Raw genomic sequence first — 20,114 nt, forward strand, 5'->3', positions numbered from 1 at the left:
CATTTACATGTTTCCATACATATACAATATATCTATATATAAATCTATTCATAAAAATATACATTACACATATCTATCTAAACATATCTATACATTTTCCCATAGATGTAAGAACAGTCTCCAGCTCATCATCCTTTACTGTCTCTTTATATTCACACAAAATGATCCATCAGGTGTTTCAACTAGGGACCCACATGTCCACATCAGCTCCTACATGTTAGAGGGCTTTCTGTGATCCAGTCCAGTTCAGACTCAGTAGAATTTGTTTCATTGAGAAAAGGCTGCAGTACAAACATTTGACTTTATGTGTCTTTGAGCAAACCGAGTGTTTGAATAAATGTTTGATGGATTTCTGATTTTAATTTCTGGATGTTTTCAGCTGACAATTAGTGAAGTTTCCTGCAGCAGAATCTCTGATTGTTTAAAAATACCTGATGTGACTCTGTAGACGATGATGAGAATGAACCCAGCTCAGTCTCTCCGACGTGTGAAGATTCACACAGAGAGACGACGCATTGTTCTGGACCCTCAGCCCCCCTTAGTCTCTGGTGCAGGACGGTCCGGGTGCAGAGGTGGAGGGACAGGACAGCAGCTCTGCAGGACAACCTCCAGCTGCAGCCACCTTCTCCTCCGCCCGCAGACACAATTCCTGCAGGAAGTTGGCCGTCTCCATCACCAGGTCGCTCTCATCGTCTGACACAGAGAAACACAGTTTAACAAAGGGGCCCAGCTTAGCATAAAGCCTAAAAACAGGAAGATAGCCGTCTCCATCACCAGGTTTGTTTAACAGAAGAGGGCAAACTAAACCTCTTCACTTTCCTGTTGCTGGACTGCATTCAGTCTAATGAGTGATTAGCCTAGCTTAGCATGAAGAATGGAAGCAGGTGGTAACAGTTGGCCTGTCCTTCTCTTAAGTTCAGACCAGAGCTTCCTGACATGATTCTCAGCTGTGTAATCTGAACACTGTTGTTGAGTAGTTTGCAGACTCATGATGAGCAGTTAGGTTGGAGGTTTTAGTTAGCATTAACAAACTAACAGGTGAACATCCCTGCAGTGACCATCACCTTTCAGCTCTTTGAGTCTTGGCGTGTCGTCCACCAGGTCAGTGTCCTGCTCCTGCAGAGAGCCACACATCTTCTTATGAGTGAACCAGTGAAGCTTCTGACACGCCAGACTGCAGTACAACACCTGAAGAAAGAGCAGAGCTTCACCTGAGACTATATGTAAATACATATACTCTGATATATACTTTAACAGTACATATACTCTGAGGTTAACTCTGACTTACAGCCTTGCAGAGGGAGCACCTCTTGTCAGCGCCTTTCTCCCCACATGTCGCACAATAATCAGCATCTACGAACGCCATCTGACCCGTCAGAGCCTGACTCAGCACGGAGAATGCTGTGGGGGCGTTGCCCTGGTAACCAGAAACAACAACAGGGATTAAACAGGCGATGCTCAGTCAGTAACCTCTGTACCATCAGCTACTGCTTTTACTGCTCTTTATCACACTACTCGTCTTCTTCACTTACAATCTCTACTGGTGCAATGCTCCTCACCAGCTGCTGCAGCAGAGTGGCCTCGCAGTACGGAAACTTCCGGATACAGTCTCTGATGAACTTCTCTTGGTACTGAGGGAAACCATCGCTGTCCCTCCCCCGCAGCAGGCTGAAACCAAGACGAACAAAAGATGGGGTTTATTATTTATTAAATATATTCCAGTTTATTATTTCATGTTGATGCTGATCTAAACATCCAATAAAACAGTTTCTTAATCCTCGCACAGACTCACGTCTTGACGAGAGCATCCAGCTTGTCATCTCGTTTGTGCAGGAAGGAAACACACTTCTGCAGCACACAGCTGATGTAGTGCATCTTCATGGCCAGCACCTCGTTCATGTCCTGCTGCTTCACACACTGCTCACACAGCAGGTCCATCACCTGGTGACACTTCTCCAGAGCTGCCAAATCCACCAGAACCGGGTTCTCCTTCACCAGCAGGACTATCTGACAGAGTGGAGGGATGGTTACACACTGAACTATCCAACTGAGAGGAGGTTAGACACATTGAACTGATCTGAGGGCTAAAAAGAATATGTAGTTCTATCTCCATGCAAACATCCATCCTTTTTATTCTGCTTATTTGTGCACAGATCACAGGAGCAGCAGGCTAAGCCAATTAACTCAGACATCCCTCCCCCCAGCATGGCTTTTCAGCTTCTCCTGAAGAATTCTGAGGTGTTCCCAGGCCAGATGTATTCATAATCTTTCCAGCAAGCTCTGGGTTTACCCTGGGGTCTCCTCCCAGTTGGATGTGCCTGGAAAACCTCCAAAGGGAGGCGCCCAGGGGGCATCCTAATCAAATGCCCTAGCCACCTCAACTGGCTCCTATCGATTTGGAGGAGTAGCAGCTCTACTCCCTCCCTCCTCCTCACCACAGGTGAGCGTGAAAGCATTGCTGCTGAGGCTGCACTAACCCATCTGTCAATCACCTTGGTTCAGGCCGGGCAGACTGTTCCTCCCAATCATCTCCTCCAGGTGTTTCATTGCCCACATGGGCATTAAAGTGCTCAAGCAGAACGATAGAATCCCCGGGTGGAACCCTTTCTAGGACTCTGCCGGAGATTCCAAGAAGAGCAGGTACTCTGAACTGCTGACCCTCTCCTTTCCTGGGGAGATCTCCATCACAGCTGCACTCAGCCATGTGCTCATGAGTATCAGGCTATTATGCCTGTAATAGCAGGACCTCGATGCTGCCTGCCGCTTGGCTTGCCTATCCCTGCAGAAGGTTAGCCATCTGGGTAGTTCTGACCAGCTGAACCATGAGAGGCCCCACCGGTGAAAGCACAAAGACAGCCAGTCATCTAAATACAAGTGATGATGAAACTAACAACCCTGAAACAACAGTCTGCAGCCGAGTTAGCAGCACTGTAAGGCTGTACAAACTGTAGTCTGAGCTAAATGCTAATGTTAGCATGCTAACATGCTGATGTTCCTAAGTTGGTCTGATCAGCCTTTATATAAGAGAATGTGTCCCCTGTTTCAGTTTAGTTCAGTTCAGACTTACTTCTGTTAAGTTGAACTTGAGTCTTTGTTTCTTTTTTCTTCTTTATATGAAATGCTTCTCAGTGTGCCTCCACCTGTGACTCCTCATAGCTGCAGGTTCATAGTAACTAAGAAACACTAAAGTATTCCAGAAGTTCTGATCAGGTATTAACATTCAGGAGTGAGGCCTCACCTTGACAGGGTTGAGGTTGGTAGTCATGATGATCTTGTGCAGGGGTCCAGCCAGTCGGGGAGGCAGTTTGGGTTCCCTCTCCAGCCCCTGAGGGCGGGTGTAGTATTCGAGTCTTGCCAGAGAGAAGAAGTTATTGATCACTGTGACACAGTCATGCTGACCTGGAGAGGGACAGATTCAGGTTTAGGTTCAGGGTGAGGTGCATGGAGGGTCAGGGGTGAGGAGGATCAGGTAAAGTCTCTGCCTTCAGATAAAGAACAGGGTCTGGGTGATATATAAATATTCATCAATATGTTTCTGACCTACAAAAGCGGCCATCTGAGCAGCCGTGCGTCCCACAGAGTTGACCAGGTCTGTCTCTGCTCCAGCGTCCAGCATCATGGAGGTGATGTCCGTCTTCCCTGCATCAGGTTTCATGTTCAGAAATAGAAAAATGATTTATTTAGAATAAGATGAGTGTTCATGTTAAACCAGGTTCAGATAAACAAATAAAGTCTTAATCACACCTGACAGACCGGCGAACATGAGCGCTGTGTATCCGTACTCATGCTGATTACAGTTCACATCAGCTCCGTGTTGCAGCAGTAGACGACACATGTCGGCTTTCCCTTTATACGCTGCGTGCATCAGAGGAGTCATCCCATTCTGCGCGCACACACACGCACACACACACACACACACACACACACACACACAGCATGTTTATATGATGAAGAACATGAGAATATGTTGCTCTGTGTTTGGTCTCAACCAATATTGTTGCCTAAATTTAGTACATTTCAAGAATAAACTACTTTAAAGTTTTTACACTGCTGTGAAATAAAAATTACTCAAATCATTCACTCAGATCTATTTTTAATACCAGACACCTGAACGCATCACAGAAACAAGGCACACAAGAGAGCGTCCCTTGTGTAAAATGTCTCTCTGTGATGCGTTCAGGTGTCTCTTGTGTAAAATGTCTCTGTGGTGCGTTCAGGCGTCTCTTCACTAACATTGAGCTGCCTGGATATTTTGTGAGTGCAAGTACACCAAAAGAATCTCTGCATACTTGGATGATGTGTGATGTTAATAAAACCAAGGTTCAATGTACAGCTACATTACTGTCACTGTAAATATGTGTGTTTATGCAGCATTGTGTATCGTGGTGATGCGCGGATTGTCGTGTCGCTGTAGATTGGGGCTAACGAGGTCTGGTGGGTTGCAGGTATTTTAGAGTTAATTAGACACCTGCAGTGATCGCGCCGCAGCAGAAATGAGGAGTGCATCTCCCCGGCGCGGTGCGCATTTATGCACGACACGCAGCGCTGTAACTTCATTGATTATTTAAATCTACACGCAGACAAGAACAGTCAGTATCTAATTATAATTAAATGACATGTGTTTTGTACACTTCCAAAAGGTCCCACAGTCAGTCGAGCTTATTGTGAAATAGTTTGGAGTGTAACAGCGGTCAGAGCTCCATCAGAGCTGTCTAAGCCTAACCCTAAACCTTCTCTCTATAGTTTCTTCTGTCCTGTCAATTTCTAACAGTTTAAGTTTAGTTTAGCTGCTTAAATGTCCCACGGTATTTGCTGCAGTGGCATTACTGTAACCATGGGAACAACTATAACTGCTGTAAACAGCTTCTCTAATCTTTTAAAGTAAATAGTTGAAGAAGACATTCACACATCAATACAACGAAATAAAGAAAGCTGAAAGCTGCTCAACATTATTTATAATAATTTATTGATCATTTGGCTCCGTGTTTTGACAACAAAATTGTCACAAATGGGTTAAGTTCAACTTTTATTGAAAGAAAGTCAAGATCGTGAGCATCCTTTTCACTTTTCTCTGAGTCATTTGCTGTGCAAAAAAAACCCAACTATTTCAATCGCTCCATCAGACTTTTTCAAATAGAAATATAGTAAAATGTGCAATAACTTTTTCAGAACAATAACAATAAAGTTCGATCTGTGCTAAGAACACCAGTGTTTCCGCTGCATACATTTTGCAGCAGCGGCCCTGAAACAGTGACAGGAGTCGCAGGACGTCAATACGTCACACGTGAAGTCGTGGCAACCAAATAACCAACAGCGGGACCAGTTTACTCCTCACAGTGTTTTAACGGTAAAAGAGGGTCCGACATCGGACGCTTTGTCCGCACACGATCATATGCAGTTCTGTTACACAATCTAATCTAAACAATCATACTGTGTATCTCCGTACGTCCCTACTGTAAATGCATTGATTGTCGCTGTTTATAAAGCTTATAGAAAGCAGATTGTCATTTAGTAACAATTGATCCATCGTTATGATCGCTACGTCATTAATAACGTCCCTCGTGCACACGCGGCTGTTTCGAATTGCGAGAGAAAATATTTAACTTTTGTGACTTAATGAAACAGACTGCTGATGAAGGCAGTCAACAAAGCAGACAGACAGACAGACAGACAGAGGGGGCGGGGCCAGCAGCTGTGCAGAGACAGGTGCAGGTGTGTTGGGGGACTGAAGCAAAGCAAAGTGATCAGATTAAAGTAGATTGTGAATGAAAACTTAATACAGTGAAGAAAAGAGAACAATTAGAGTGTGGAAGTCGACATGTGACGTGCTTCTCACAGAAATCATTGACATATGCGAGGACAACGTGTTTGTGTACTGTGCCACCCGAAAATGAGTCCGGGTTGTCCGACGTCAAAACATAGTTCCGCCTGCTACATTTTCCAAACACGCCCAACAGTTTGAGAATCACTGCTCTAGTCTGACATGTTTCTGTGGTGTGTTCAGGCATCTCTTGTCTAACAATCTTCTCTCTGGTGCGCTCAGGCTGTCAGCTGACAGTGACATGAAGTGTGTCCCTCCATTATCATCGGCTCTCAAAGTCATCTCCATATGTTTCCATCACAAAGAGAACATATGTCACTCTGACAGCACCGATGCATTATGTGTGTGTGTGTGTGTGTGTGTGTGGGGTGGGGTGGGGGGGGTTAAGCTTCATCCTGCCAGAAAATTACATTTAAATTAAGATGTAGCAGAGTCTCATGCTGGGGTTCGGGGGCCCTCACAGGGTCACTTGATTAGCAGGCTGGGCCTTAGGTTTCTCTTATTTACAGTTTGTTTGTTGTTTATGTTTTCATTACAGGAGAATAAACATAAAATGTAATGCAACATAAAGCCCTGTTCATTAAACACGATAATGTTATAATTATATTTCTGTACCTCGTCCAGACAGTTGATTCGTACATCATTGTTAGTGAGCAGCTCGGCCGCCTCCTGAACGTCTCCTGAAGAACAAACAGGAAATTTAAAATGTTTGACATCAGAACAGAGGAGGCAGATTTAATAAACACCTGATTTATTTAAAGCCTGGTGTGAAGATGAAACTGAAAACAAACAACAATACAGTTCATACACTTGATATTTTTCTTTATTTTATTTCTGAAGACAGTTCCTGAAACTTCAAGTTCAGATACTGTTTGCTTTCATAAATATTTAATTATACTTGGCATGAACACTAATTTTACATGTTTATCTGAGCTGCTGTGAAGGGACTGAAATAACTGTTATGGTTTCATGCTGTTTATACACAAGTGTTTTGACTTAAGAGTAGATTCAATTAAAATCACAAAATGAATTTAAATCCCAAAACAGTTTCTTTGTTTCCTGTAATCAGAGCCAGTTTATACAGTGATGTCCAGTTAACAGTTTAATGTATTGGCATTGTAACCATAAGTATGTATCTGTTGTTGTTCATGTAACAAGAACATATGTTGTTGTTGCTCTCTTTGCCTGTCTCTATCCTGCATCTCCTTCTCTCCCATGTTCGGCCCATCCAGTTGAGGCAGATGGCTGTTCAACATGAGTCTGGTTCTGCTCGAGGTTTCTGCCTGTTAAAGGAAGTTTTTCTGCCAATGTGCCGAATTGCTAAGTGCTACTCATGGTGGATTCATGTTGGGCCTCTCTTTAAATAACAGAACAAAGAGTCGGTCGAGACCTGCTCTTTCTGTAAAGTGTCTCGAGATAACCCTGGTTATGATTTGGCGCTATACAAATAAGATTTGATTGATTGATTGATTGATTGATTGTATTAATACAGATCTTTAATCATGATTCAACCTCCAACCTGCTGCAGCTGCTCTTTAAATGGTAAATGGTAAATGGACTGTACTTATATAACGCTTTTCTAGTCTTTGCGACCACTCAAAGCTGCTTTTACACTACATATCACATTCACCCATTCACACACTGATGGCAGAGGCTGCTACGTAAAGTGCCCAACTGTCAATCAGATATCACATTCATACCCGTTGGTTATGCCACCGGGAGCAATTTGGGGTTCAGTGTCTTGCCCAAGGACACTTCGACATGTAGCCTGAGGGAGCTGGGGATCGAACCTCCGACCTTACGATTGAAAGACGACCGACTCTTCCACTAAGCCACAGCCGCCCCCTTCTTTAGTATCTCGTTAAAGCTGTGATATACACACAGTCATTAAAACAATATATCACAAGAATTTAAATAAAGTTCAATTTGAAGTGTTTTAGAGACATAATGATCTGAAGTGATCAAGACATGATGATGACATGTTTTATTTTGTTTATATATAAGTGTATTTGAAGAAAACTGTCTGAGCAGAGTTTGGATTCTATATTTGAGTTTTACTCCATGTTGGTCACAGGATTCTATAATAAAATCTGATGTTTTTAATGAGGTTATTGAAACTAACAGCATCATGTTCCAACAGTAATTCTACTCACCTTCAGCGATGACCTGCAGGATCCTCCTCTCCGAGTCCGACAGGTCTCCTCTCTGTGCCGCTGCCATCCTCCAAAAAAGGTCCAAACAGTTCTAATGTGTTCTATCCTGGTCTATAGAACAGGCCTGATGAGGTCTGATGAGGTCTGATGGGTCTGGCTGAAGCTCTGCAGGTGGACTGATGCAGCACTGATGACACATCCAGTCCTACTGACAGTGAGCCGTCCAGGAACGTACCATTACACCACACAGAGGGGTCTCCTGTGTGTTGAGTGACAGTGATGAAATTAAAAATGAACATAAACCTTCTGAATATCTCAAATTAATTCTCAACGTATATTAAACATGTTATAATATCAAACATGTTATAATAATAAAAATGTTGTAATATTAAACATGTTATAAACATGTTGTAATTAAACATGTTATAAACATGTAATATATTAAACATGTTATAAAGATGTTGTAATATTAAACATGTTATACTATTAAACATGTTATAAACATGTAATATTAAACATATAATATATTAAACATGTTATAAACATGTTATAAAGATGTTGTAATATTAAACATGTTATAAACATGTTGTAATATTAAACATGTTATAAACATGTTATAAAGATGTTGTAATATTAAACATGTTATAAACATGTTACAATGTTAAACATGTTATAATAATACAAATGTTGTAATATTAAACATGTTATAAACATGTTGTAATATTAAACATGTTATAAAGATGTAATATTAAACATGTTATATATTAAACATGTTGTAATATTAAACAAGTTATATATTAAACATGTTATAAACCTGTTATAATATTAAACATGTTGTAATATTAAACAAGTTATATATTAAACATGTTATAAACCTGTTATAATATTAAACATGTTATAAACATGTAATATTAAATATTAAATATTAAGATGTTTTGTGAAATGCTGGCGAGTTCTGTGATTTGCTGGCGTGTTTTGTGAAATGCTGGCGAGTTCTGTGATTTGCTGGTGTGCTTTGTGATTTGCTGGCATGTTTTGTGATTTGCTGGAGATTTTTGTGATTTTCTGGTGAGTTTTTTGATTTGCTGGCGTGTTTTGTGATTTGCTGGTGAGTTTTTTGATATGGTGGCGCAGAGCAGTAAGGGGACTCTGTAGTGCACAGGAGGCTGCAGAACACATAAATGTGCTCAAGCTCTGTGCTATACATGTGGCACTCCGCAACTTCCTACCATATTTGCGGGGCAGGCATGTTCTCAAACGGTCCAACAACAAGTCAGCTGTCTACCATGTCAACCGCCAAAATGCTGGTGTGTTTTGTGATTTGCTGGTGTGTTTTGTGAAATGCTGGCGTGTTTTGAAACAATTCCAGCTGCTTTTAATTCTTTACCACATCTGTTTACTACAGAAAGCTCTTATGCTAATGTTAGTCCCTCTCAGCTTGATCAGTTTGTTGATAGTCCTGCAGGTTTGCTGAGAAGTACTCTAAACTCGATTGCCCCCTTAAAAAAGAAGATTATCAAACGACAGAGGCTAGCTCCATGGTATGACTCAGAAACTCGTAACTTGAAGCAAATGTCGCGTAAATTTGAAAGAATGTGGCGATCCACCAAAACAGAAGAGTCTCGTTTACTCTGGCAAAATAGTCTTAATAAATACAGGAAGGCCCTACGGCATGCTCGAGGTGTCTACTACTCCTCCCTCATAGAAGAACATAAAAACAATCCCAGGTACCTTTTCAGCACTGTAGCCAGGCTGACAGAGAGTCACAGCTCCACTGAGCCAAGTATTCCTATAGGCCTCAGCAGTGATGATTTCATGAGCTTCTTTAATGACAAAATCCTAAAGATAAGAGACAAAATTTTTAACCTCCTGCCGTTAACTGGTGCATCTTGTAAAGATGTATCTTTGGAAACTGCTCACACACCTGATGTTTACACTGTTTTTCTCCAATTGACCTTCCTGAGCTAAATTCTCTGATATCTTCATCTAAACCATCAACCTGTCTTTTAGACCCGATTCCAACCAAGCTGCTTCAGGAAGTCTTTCCCTCAATTAGCACTTCTTTACTAGATATGATCAATATGTCTTTATCGACGGGCTATGTACCCCAGTCTTTTAAACTAGCTGTAATTAAGCCACTTCTTAAAAAGCCTACCCTAGATTCAGGCACCTTAGCTAACTATAGACCTATATCTAATCTTCCTTTTATCTCAAAGATCCTTGAGAAAGCAGTCGCTAATCAATTATGTGACTTTCTTCATAACAACAGTTTATTTGAGGACTTTCAGTCAGGATTTAGAGTCCACCACAGCACTGAGACAGCACTGAGAGTTTCAAATGATCTACTTCCTGCTTCAGACAGAGCACTTCTCTCTGTACTCGTCCTGTTAGATCTTAGTGCCGCTTTCGACACGATAGACCATCACATCCTGTTACAGAGATTAGAACATTTAATTGGCATTACAGGATCTGCATTAAGTTGGTTTAAATCTTATCTATCAGATCGATCTCAGTTTGTTAATGCTCATGATGTGTCCTCTATGCAAACCAAAGTTAGTCATGGAGTTCCACAAGGTTCTGTGCTCGGACCGATTCTTTTTACCTTATATATGCTTCCTCTGGGTAATATCATGAGGAAACACTCCATTAATTTTCATTGTTATGCAGATGATACTCAATTATACTTATCTATGAAGCCAGACGAAACCAATCAGCTATCTAAACTAGAAGCATGCCTTAAGGACATAAAGATCTGGATGACTAGAAACTTTCTGCTACTTAATTCAGACAAAACTGAAGTTATTGTGCTCGGCCCAAAACACCTTAGAGATTCTTTCTCTAATGATATAGCTGCCCTAGATGGCATCAGCCTGGCATCCAGCACTACTGTTAGGAATCTGGGAGTTCTGTTTGATCAGGATATGTCCTTCATCTCCCACATAAAACAAATATCAAGGACAGCCTTCTTTCACCTTCACAACAAACATCAGACACATCCTGTCTCAACACGATGCAGACAAACTCATCCATGCATTTGTTACTTCCAGGTTGGATTATTGTAACTCGTTACTATCAGGCTGCTCTAATAAGTCACTAAAAACTCTGCAGCTGGTACAAAATGCTGCAGCACGTGTGCTGATAAGAACTAGGAAGAGAGATCACATCTCTCCTGTATTAGCCTCTCTGTACTGGCTTCCTGTAAAATCTAGAATAGAATTTAAAATCCTTCTTCTTACTTACAAAGCTCTTAATGGTCAGGCACCATCATATCTTAAAGAGCTCATAGTGCCATATTACCCCTCTAGAACATTGCGCTCCCAGGATGCAGGCCTGCTTGTGGTACCTAAAGTCTCTAAGAGTAGTGTTGGAGGTAGAGCCTTCAATTACCAGGCCCCCCTCCTCTGGAACAATCTACCAGTCAAGGTCCGGGAGGCAGACACCCTCTCTTCTTTTAAGAGTAGACTTAAAACTTTCCTCTTTGACAAAGCTTATAGTTAGGGCTGGCTCAGGCTTGGACTAGCCCATAGTTATGCTGCTATAGGTTTAGACTGCCGGGGGGATCTGACACACCAAGCTTCTCTCTCTCTCTCTCTCTCTCTCTCTCTCTCTCTCTCTCTTCCTCTCTCTCTGACTCTCTCTCTCCCTCTGTCATATTAATGCAGCTCATTAACTCTGTATCTTCTGGTCCCATTAACATTACTAACCACATATCTTCCCGGGAGTTCTCATGCTCCCTTGTCTTGAAGGTTCCTGGGGATCGTTGCTGCAGACCACCTGCTGCTGTGGACCTGCTCAACTGCAACAACTACTAACATCAGCCTTCCCCATAGTATCATTATTGTTGCTGCTAATGCTAATAGTAGACCTGTTGACTTCAACTGTTACAATTACGATTACCTCAGCCTTTATCATTACTCTGCTTCTCTCGCTAATTTATTTATTTATTTATTTATTTAGCCAATCTTCACCCTAGTCTACCACTATTATTGGCATTGTAACCATAAGTATGTGTCTGTTGTTGTTCATGTAACAAAGACATATGTTGTTGTGGTAACAAGAACATATGTTGTTGTTGCTCTCTTTGCCTGTCTCTATCCTGCATCTCCTTCTATCCCATTTTCGGCCCATCCAGTCGAGGCAGATGGCTGTTCAACATGAGTCTGGTTCTGCTCGAGGTTTCTGCCTGTTAAAAGGAAGTTTTTCCTTGCCAATGTGTCGAATTGCTAAGTGCTACTCATGGTGATTCATGTTGGGCCTCTCTTTAAATAACTTAACAAAGAGTCGGTCTAGACCTGCTCTTTCTGTAAAGTGTCTCGAGATAACCCTGGTTATGATTTGGCGCTATACAAATAAAATTTGATTTGATTGATTGATTGATTGATTTTGTAATTTGCCCGGAGTTTCTTGATTTGCTTGCGTGTTTTGTGATATGCTGGCAAGTTTTGTGATTTTCTGCCGTGTTTTGTGATTTGCTGGTGTGTTTTGTGATTTGCTGGCGAGTCTTGTGATTTGCTGGTGTGTTTTGTGATTTCCTGGCGTGTTTTGTGATTTTCTTGCGTGTTTTTGTGATTTACCGGCGAGTCTTGTGATTTGCTGGTGTGTTTTGTGATTTGCTGGCGTATTTTGTGATATGCTGGCAAGTTTTGTGATTTTCTGCCGTGTTTTGTGATTTGCTGGTGTGTTTTGTGATTTGCTGGTGTGTTTTGTGATTTACCGGCGAGTCTTGTGATTTGCTGGTGTGTTTTGTGATTTGCTGGCGTGTTTTGTGATTTACCGGCGAGTCTTGTGATTTGCTGGCGTGTTTTGTGATTTGCTGGCGTGTTTTGTGATTTGCTGGTGTGTTTTATGATTTGCTGGTGTGTTTTGTGATTTTCTTGCGTGTTTTTGTGATTTGCTGGCGAGTCTTGTGATTTGCTGGCGTGTTATGTGATTTGCTGGCGTGTTTTGTGGTTTACCGGCGAGTCTTGTGATTTGCTGGTGTGTTTTGTGATTTTCTGGTGTGTTTTATGATTTGCTGGTGTGTTTTGTGATTTTCTGGCGTGTTTTTGTGATTTGCTGGCGTGTTTTGTGATTTGCTGCCATGTTTTGTGATTTGCTGGCGAGTCTTGTGATTTGCTGGTGTGTTTTGTGATTTGCTGGTGAGTTTTTTGATTTGCTGGCGAGTTTTGTTATTTTTTGGCAAGTTTCTTGATTTGCTTGCGTGTTTTGTGATATGCTGGCAAGTTTTGTGATTTTCTGCCATGTTTTGTGATTTGCTGGCGAGTCTTGTGATTTGCTGGTGTGTTTTGTGATTTGCTGGTGAGTTTTTTGATTTGCTGGCGAGTTTTGTGATTTTTTGGCAAGTTTCTTGATTTGCTTGCGTGTTTTGTGATATGCTGGCAAGTTTTGTGATTTTCTGCCGTGTTTTGTGATTTGCTGGCGTGTTTTGTGATTTGCTGGTGTGTTTTGTGATTTGCTGGTGAGTTTTTTGATTTGCTGGCGAGTTTTGTTATTTTTTGGCGAGTTTGTGATTTTTTGGCGAGTTTTATGAAATGCTGGCGTGTTTTGTGATTTGCTGGTGTGTTTTGCTGGTGAATTTTGTGATTTTGCGGTGTGTTTTTTGATTTGCTGGCGAGTTTTGTGATTTGCTGGCGTGTTTTGTGATTTGCTGGTGTGTTTTGTGATTTGCTGGCGTGTTTTGTGATTTGCTGGCGTGTTTTGTGATTTGCTGGCGTGTTTTGTGATTTGCTGGTGAGTTTTTTGATTTGCTGGCGAGTTTTGTGATTTGCTGGCGTGTTTTGTGATTTGCTGGTGAGTTTTTTGATTTGCTGGCGTGTTTTGTGATTTGCTGGCGTGTTTTGTGATTTGCTGGTGAGTTTTTTGATTTGCTGGCGAGTTTTGTGATTTTTTGGCGAGTTTTATGAAATGCTGGCGTGTTTTGTGATTTGCTGGTGTGTTTTGTGATTTTGCGGTGTGTTTTTTGATTTGCTGGCGAGTTTTTTGATTTGCTGGCGAGTTTTGTGATTTTTTGGCGAGTTTTATGAAATGCTGGCGTGTTTTGTGATTTGCTGGTGAATTTTGTGATTTTGCGGTGTGTTTTTTGATTTGCTGGCGTGTTTTGTGATTTGCTGGTGAGTTTTTTGATTTGCTGGCGAGTTTTGTGATTTTTTGGCGAGTTTTATGAAATGCTGGCGTGTTTTGTGATTTGCTGGTGAATTTTGTGATTTTGCGGTGTGTTTTTTGATTTGCTGGCGAGTTTTGTGAAGTGCTGGTGTGTTTTGTGATTTGCTGGCGAGTTTTGTGATTTTTTGGCAAGTTTCGTGATTTGCTGGCGAGTTTTGTTATTTTTTGGCGAGTTTGTGATTTTTTGGCGAGTTTTGTGAAATGCTGGCGTGTTTTGTGATTTGCTGGTGTGTTTTGTGATTTGCTGGCGTGTTTTGTGAAGTGCTGGTGTGTTTTGTGATTTGCTGGCGTGTTTTGTGAAGTGCTGGTGTGTTTTGTGATTTGCTGGTGTGTTTTGTGAAGTGCTGGTGTGTTTTGTGAAGTGCTGGTGTGTTTTGTGATTTGCTGGCGTGTTTTTGTGATTTGCTGGCGTGTTTTGTGATTTGCTGGTGTGTTTTGTGAAGTGCTGGTGTGTTTTGTGATTTGCTGGCGAGTTTTGTGATTTGCTGGTGTGTTTTGTGAAGTGCTGGTGTGTTTTGTGATTTGCTGGCGTGTTTTTGTGATTTGCTGGCGTGTTTTGTGATTTGCTGGTGTGTTTTGTGAAGTGCTGGTGTGTTTTGTGATTTGCTGGCGAGTTTTGTGATTTTTTGGCAAGTTTCGTGATTTGCTGGCGAGTTTTGTTATTTTTTGGCGAGTTTGTGATTTTTTGGCGAGTTTTGTGAAATGCTGGCGTGTTTTGTGATTTGCTGGTGTGTTTTGTGAAGTGCTGGTGTGTTTTGTGATTTGCTGGTGTGTTTTGTGAAGTGCTGGTGTGTTTTGTGATTTGCTGGCGAGTTTTGTGATTTTTTGGCAAGTTTCGTGATTTCCTGGCGTGTTTTGTGATTTTCTTGCGTGTTTTTGTGATTTACCGGCGAGTCTTGTGATTTGCTGGTGTGTTTTGTGATTTGCTGGCGTGTTTTGTGATATGCTGGCAAGTTTTGTGATTTTCTGCCGTGTTTTGTGATTTGCTGGTGTGTTTTGTGATTTGCTGGTGTGTTTTGTGATTTGCTGGCGTGTTTTTGTGATTTGCTGGCGTGTTTTGTGATTTGCTGGTGTGTTTTGTGAAGTGCTGGTGTGTTTTGTGAAGTGCTGGCGTGTTTTGTGATTTACCGGCGAGTCTTGTGATTTGCTGGCGTGTTTTGTGATTTGCTGGCGTGTTTTGTGATTTGCTGGTGTGTTTTATGATTTGCTGGTATGTTTTGTGATTTTCTTGCGTGTTTTTGTGATTTGCTGGCGAGTCTTGTGATTTGCTGGCGTGTTATGTGATTTGCTGGCGTGTTTTGTGGTTTACCGGCGAGTCTTGTGATTTGCTGGTGTGTTTTGTGATTTTCTGGTGTGTTTTATGATTTGCTGGTGTGTTTTGTGATTTTCTGGCGTGTTTTTGTGATTTGCTGGCGTGTTTTGTGATTTGCTGCCATGTTTTGTGATTTGCTGGCGAGTCTTGTGATTTGCTGGTGTGTTTTGTGATTTGCTGGTGTGTTTTGTGATTTGCTGGCGTGTTTTTGTGATTTGCTGGCGTGTTTTGTGATTTGCTGGTGTGTTTTGTGAAGTGCTGGTGTGTTTTGTGATTTGCTGGCGAGTTTTATGATTTGCTGGTGTGTTTTGTGATTTTCTGGTGTGTTTTTGTGATTTGCTGGCGTGTTTTGTGATTTGCTGCCATGTTTTGTGATTTGCTGGCGAGTCTTGTGATTTGCTGGTGTGTTTTGTGATTTGCTGGCGAGTTTTTTGATTTGCTGGCGAGTTTTGTGATTTTTTGGCAAGTTTCTTGATTTGCTTGCGTGTTTTGTGATATGCTGGCAAGTTTTGTGATTTTCTGCCGTGTTTTGTGATTTGCTGGTGTGTTTTGTGATTTGCTGGTGAGTTTTTTGATTTGCTGGCGAGTTTTGTTATTTTTTGGCGAGTTTTGTGATTTTTTGGCAAGTTTCTTGATTTGCTTGCGTGTTTTGTGATATGCTGGCAAGTTTTGTGATTTTCTGCCGTGTTTTGTGATTTGCTGGCGTGTTTTGTGATTTTCTGGTGTGTTTTTTGATTTGCTGGCGAGTTTTGTGATTTGCTGGCGAGTTTTGTGATTTTTTGGCAAGTTTCGTGATTTGCTGGCGAGTTTTGTTATTTTTTGGCGAGTTTGTGATTTTTTGGCGAGTTTTGTGAAATGCTGGCGTGTTTTGTGAAGTGCTGGTGAATTTTGTGATTTTCTGGTGTGTTTTTTGATTTGCTGGCGAGTTTTGTGAAGTGCTGGTGTGTTTTGTGATTTGCTGGCGTGTTTTGTGAAGTGCTGGTGTGTTTTGTGATTTGCTGGTGTGTTTTTTGATTTGCTGGCGAGTTTTGTGAAATGCTGGCGTGTTTTGTGATTTGCTGGCGTGTTTTGTGATTTACCAGCGAATCTTGTGATTTGCTGACGTGTTTTTTGATTTTCTGGTGTGTTTTGTGGTTTACCGGCGAGTCTTGTGATTTTCTGGCGTGTTTTTGTGATTTGCTGCCATGTTTTGTGATTTGCTGGCGAGTCTTGTGATTTTCTGGTGTGTTTTGTGATTTTCTGGTGTGTTTTTTGATTTTCTGGTGTGTTTTTGTGATTTTCTGGCGTGTTTTGTGATTTTCTGGCGTGTTTTTGTGATTTGCTGGCGTGTTTTGTGATTTCCTGGCGTGTTTTGTGATTTACCGGCGAGTCTTGTGATTTGCTGGTGTGTTTTGTGATTTGCTGGCGAGTCTTGTGATTTTCTGGTGTGTTTTGTGATTTTCTGGTGTGTTTTGTGATTTGCTGCCATGTTTTGTGATTTGCTGGCGTGTTTTTGTGATTTTCTGGTGTGTTTTGTGATTTTCTGGTGTGTTTTTTGATTTGCTGGTGTGTTTTGTGATTTTCTGGCGTGTTTTTGTGATTTTCTGGTGTGTTTTGTGATTTTCTGGTGTGTTTTTGTGATTTTCTGGTGTGTTTTGTGATTTTCTGGCGTGTTTTTGTGATTTTCTGGTGTGTTTTGTGATTTACCGGCGAGTCTTGTGATTTGCTGCCATGTTTTGTGATTTGCTGGCGAGTCTTGTGATTTTCTGGTGTGTTTTGTGATTTTCTGGTGTGTTTTGTGATTTGCTGGCGTGTTTTTGTGATTTTCTGGTGTGTTTTGTGATTTTCTGGCGTGTTTTTGTGATTTTCTGGTGTGTTTTGTGATTTACCGGCGAGTCTTGTGATTTGCTGCCATGTTTTGTGATTTGCTGGCGAGTCTTGTGATTTTCTGGTGTGTTTTGTGATTTTCTGGTGTGTTTTTTGATTTGCTGGTGTGTTTTGTGATTTTCTGGCGTGTTTTTGTGATTTGCTGGCGTGTTTTGTGATTTGCTGGCGAGTTTTGTGATTTTTTGGCGAGTTTTGTGAAGTGCTGGCGTGTTTTTGTGATTTGCTGACGTGTTTTTTGATTTTCTGGTGTGTTTTGTGGTTTACCGGCGAGTCTTGTGATTTTCTGGCGTGTTTTTGTGATTTGCTGCCATGTTTTGTGATTTGCTGGCGAGTCTTGTGATTTTCTGGTGTGTTTTGTGATTTTCTGGTGTGTTTTTTGATTTTCTGGTGTGTTTTTGTGATTTTCTGGTGTGTTTTGTGATTTTCTGGCGTGTTTTTGTGATTTGCTGGCGTGTTTTGTGATTTCCTGGCGTGTTTTGTGATTTACCGGCGAGTCTTGTGATTTGCTGGTGTGTTTTGTGATTTTCTGGTGTGTTTTTGTGATTTTCTGGTGTGTTTTGTGATTTTCTGGTGTGTTTTGTGATTTGCTGGCGTGTTTTTGTGACTTTCTGGTGTGTTTTGTGATTTTCTGGCGTGTTTTTGTGATTTTCTGGTGTGTTTTGTGATTTACCGGCGAGTCTTGTGATTTGCTGCCATGTTTTGTGATTTGCTGGCGAGTCTTGTGATTTTCTGGTGTGTTTTGTGATTTTCTGGTGTGTTTTTTGATTTGCTGGTGTGTTTTGTGATTTTCTGGCGTGTTTTTGTGATTTTCTGGTGTGTTTTGTGATTTTCTGGTGTGTTTTGTGATTTGCTGCCATGTTTTGTGATTTGCTGGCGTGTTTTTGTGATTTTCTGGTGTGTTTTTTGATTTGCTGGTGTGTTTTGTGATTTTCTGGCGTGTTTTTGTGATTTTCTGGTGTGTTTTTGTGATTTTCTGGCGTGTTTTTGTGATTTTCTGGTGTGTTTTGTGATTTTCTGGCGTGTTTTTGTGATTTTCTGGTGTGTTTTGTGATTTACCGGCGAGTCTTGTGATTTGCTGGTGTGTTTTGTGATTTTCTGGTGTGTTTTGTGATTTTCTGGTGTGTTTTGTGATTTTCTGGCGTGTTTTTGTGATTTACCGGCGAGTCTTGTGATTTGCTGCCATGTTTTGTGATTTGCTGGCGAGTCTTGTGATTTTCTGGTGTGTTTTGTGATTTTCTGGTGTGTTTTTTGATTTGCTGGTGTGTTTTGTGATTTTCTGGCGTGTTTTTGTGATTTTCTGGTGTGTTTTGTGATTTTCTGGTGTGTTTTGTGATTTGCTGCCATGTTTTGTGATTTGCTGGCGTGTTTTTGTGATTTTCTGGTGTGTTTTTTGATTTGCTGGTGTGTTTTGTGATTTTCTGGCGTGTTTTTGTGATTTTCTGGTGTGTTTTTGTGATTTTCTGGCGTGTTTTTGTGATTTTCTGGTGTGTTTTGTGATTTTCTGGCGTGTTTTTGTGATTTTCTGGTGTGTTTTGTGATTTACCGGCGAGTCTTGTGATTTGCTGGTGTGTTTTGTGATTTTCTGGTGTGTTTTGTGATTTTCTGGCGTGTTTTTGTGATTTTCTGGTGTGTTTTGTGATTTTCTGGCGTGTTTTTGTGATTTTCTGGTGTGTTTTGTGATTTACCGGCGAGTCTTGTGATTTGCTGCCATGTTTTGTGATTTGCTGGCGAGTCTTGTGATTTTCTGGTGTGTTTTGTGATTTTCTGGTGTGTTTTTTGATTTGCTGGTGTGTTTTGTGATTTTCTGGCGTGTTTTTGTGATTTTCTGGTGTGTTTTGTGATTTTCTGGTGTGTTTTTTGATTTGCTGGCGTGTCTTGTGATTTGCTGGTGTATTTTATGATTTACTGCCGTGTTTTTTGGATTTGCTGGCATGTTTTGTGATTTCCTGGCGAGTTTCGTGATTTGCTGGGGAGTTTTGTGATTTGCTGGCGTGTTTCTTTTTTTTCTTAAGATAATTTTTTGGCCTTTGGCTTTATTTATAGGACAGCTGAAGATAGACAGGAAATGTTGGGAGTAGAGAGTGGGGGATGACATGCACCAATTGCTCGGCAGACCGGGAGTGGAACCTGCGATCAGTGCGACGAGGACTGTAGCCTCTGTACATGGGGCACCTGCTCTAGCAACTGAGCTAAACAGCGCCCCTGCTGGCGTGTTTTGTGAAATGCTGGCGTATGATGTGATTTGCTGGCGTGTTTTGTGATTTGTTGGTGTGTTTTGCACTTCAGGGCCACCCTATCTGGGATATTTACTGCTGGAACCACAGTGGATTCTTTCCATAATGCAGGAACATTATTTTGTGATAAAGAAAGCTGGAATATAAATGCAAAAATGCAACTCAAGAACAAGGAACAGTTTTTAAGCAATCGGCCACTGATGCTGTCTGGCCCATGACTTTTCCTCACATTTGTCTGTTCAATACTTCTCCAGACATCTATTTCATCAACGTGTATCTTACTGCCCTCTAAAGCAACCCTGAATTCAGCCAGTTCATCAGTAAAATCATCTGAATCGAATCCTAAATAAAAGCCATAACAGAATCAGGCTATTCAAGGTTAAACACCCCTTTTTTCTTGTCCTGAATACCCACCATAGATTTAATTCCCCTCCAGGCACAACTGAAAGAAAATGCTGTATGTTGAAGGGGCAGACTTGCTGCTTGCTATTAGCAAAGTTGCAGGTCCCCTTCAGAAACAGTCTGCACTTTGTGCTTGCTGGGGGGCTGGCTACATGCTACTGGCT

At 41.3% G+C, this 20,114-nt stretch overlaps 1 protein-coding gene across 1 annotated transcript; it reads right to left on the reverse strand.

Annotated features, from left to right (window-relative positions):
• Positions 1–436: 436 nt before the first annotated feature.
• On the reverse strand, positions 437–8,047 carry LOC138609626 (ankyrin repeat and MYND domain-containing protein 2-like). The gene is made up of 10 exons (XM_069682239.1): positions 7,975–8,047; positions 6,437–6,501; positions 3,745–3,883; positions 3,541–3,639; positions 3,239–3,399; positions 1,793–2,007; positions 1,533–1,668; positions 1,289–1,417; positions 1,065–1,188; positions 437–693 (listed from the first exon to the last, which is right to left on the reverse strand). Exons 1-10 carry the CDS (start codon positions 8,039–8,041, stop codon positions 539–541), a joined length of 1,290 nt encoding a protein of 429 aa, XP_069538340.1. The 5' UTR covers positions 8,042–8,047; the 3' UTR covers positions 437–538.
• Between the last annotated feature and the right edge of the window lie 12,067 nt (positions 8,048–20,114).

This window comes from Semicossyphus pulcher, unplaced genomic scaffold (assembly GCF_022749685.1).
Source record: "Semicossyphus pulcher isolate SPU_LCO1_2020_fin unplaced genomic scaffold, fSemPul1.0.p SCAF_55, whole genome shotgun sequence".
Lineage (NCBI taxonomy): Eukaryota > Metazoa > Chordata > Actinopteri > Labriformes > Labridae > Semicossyphus > Semicossyphus pulcher.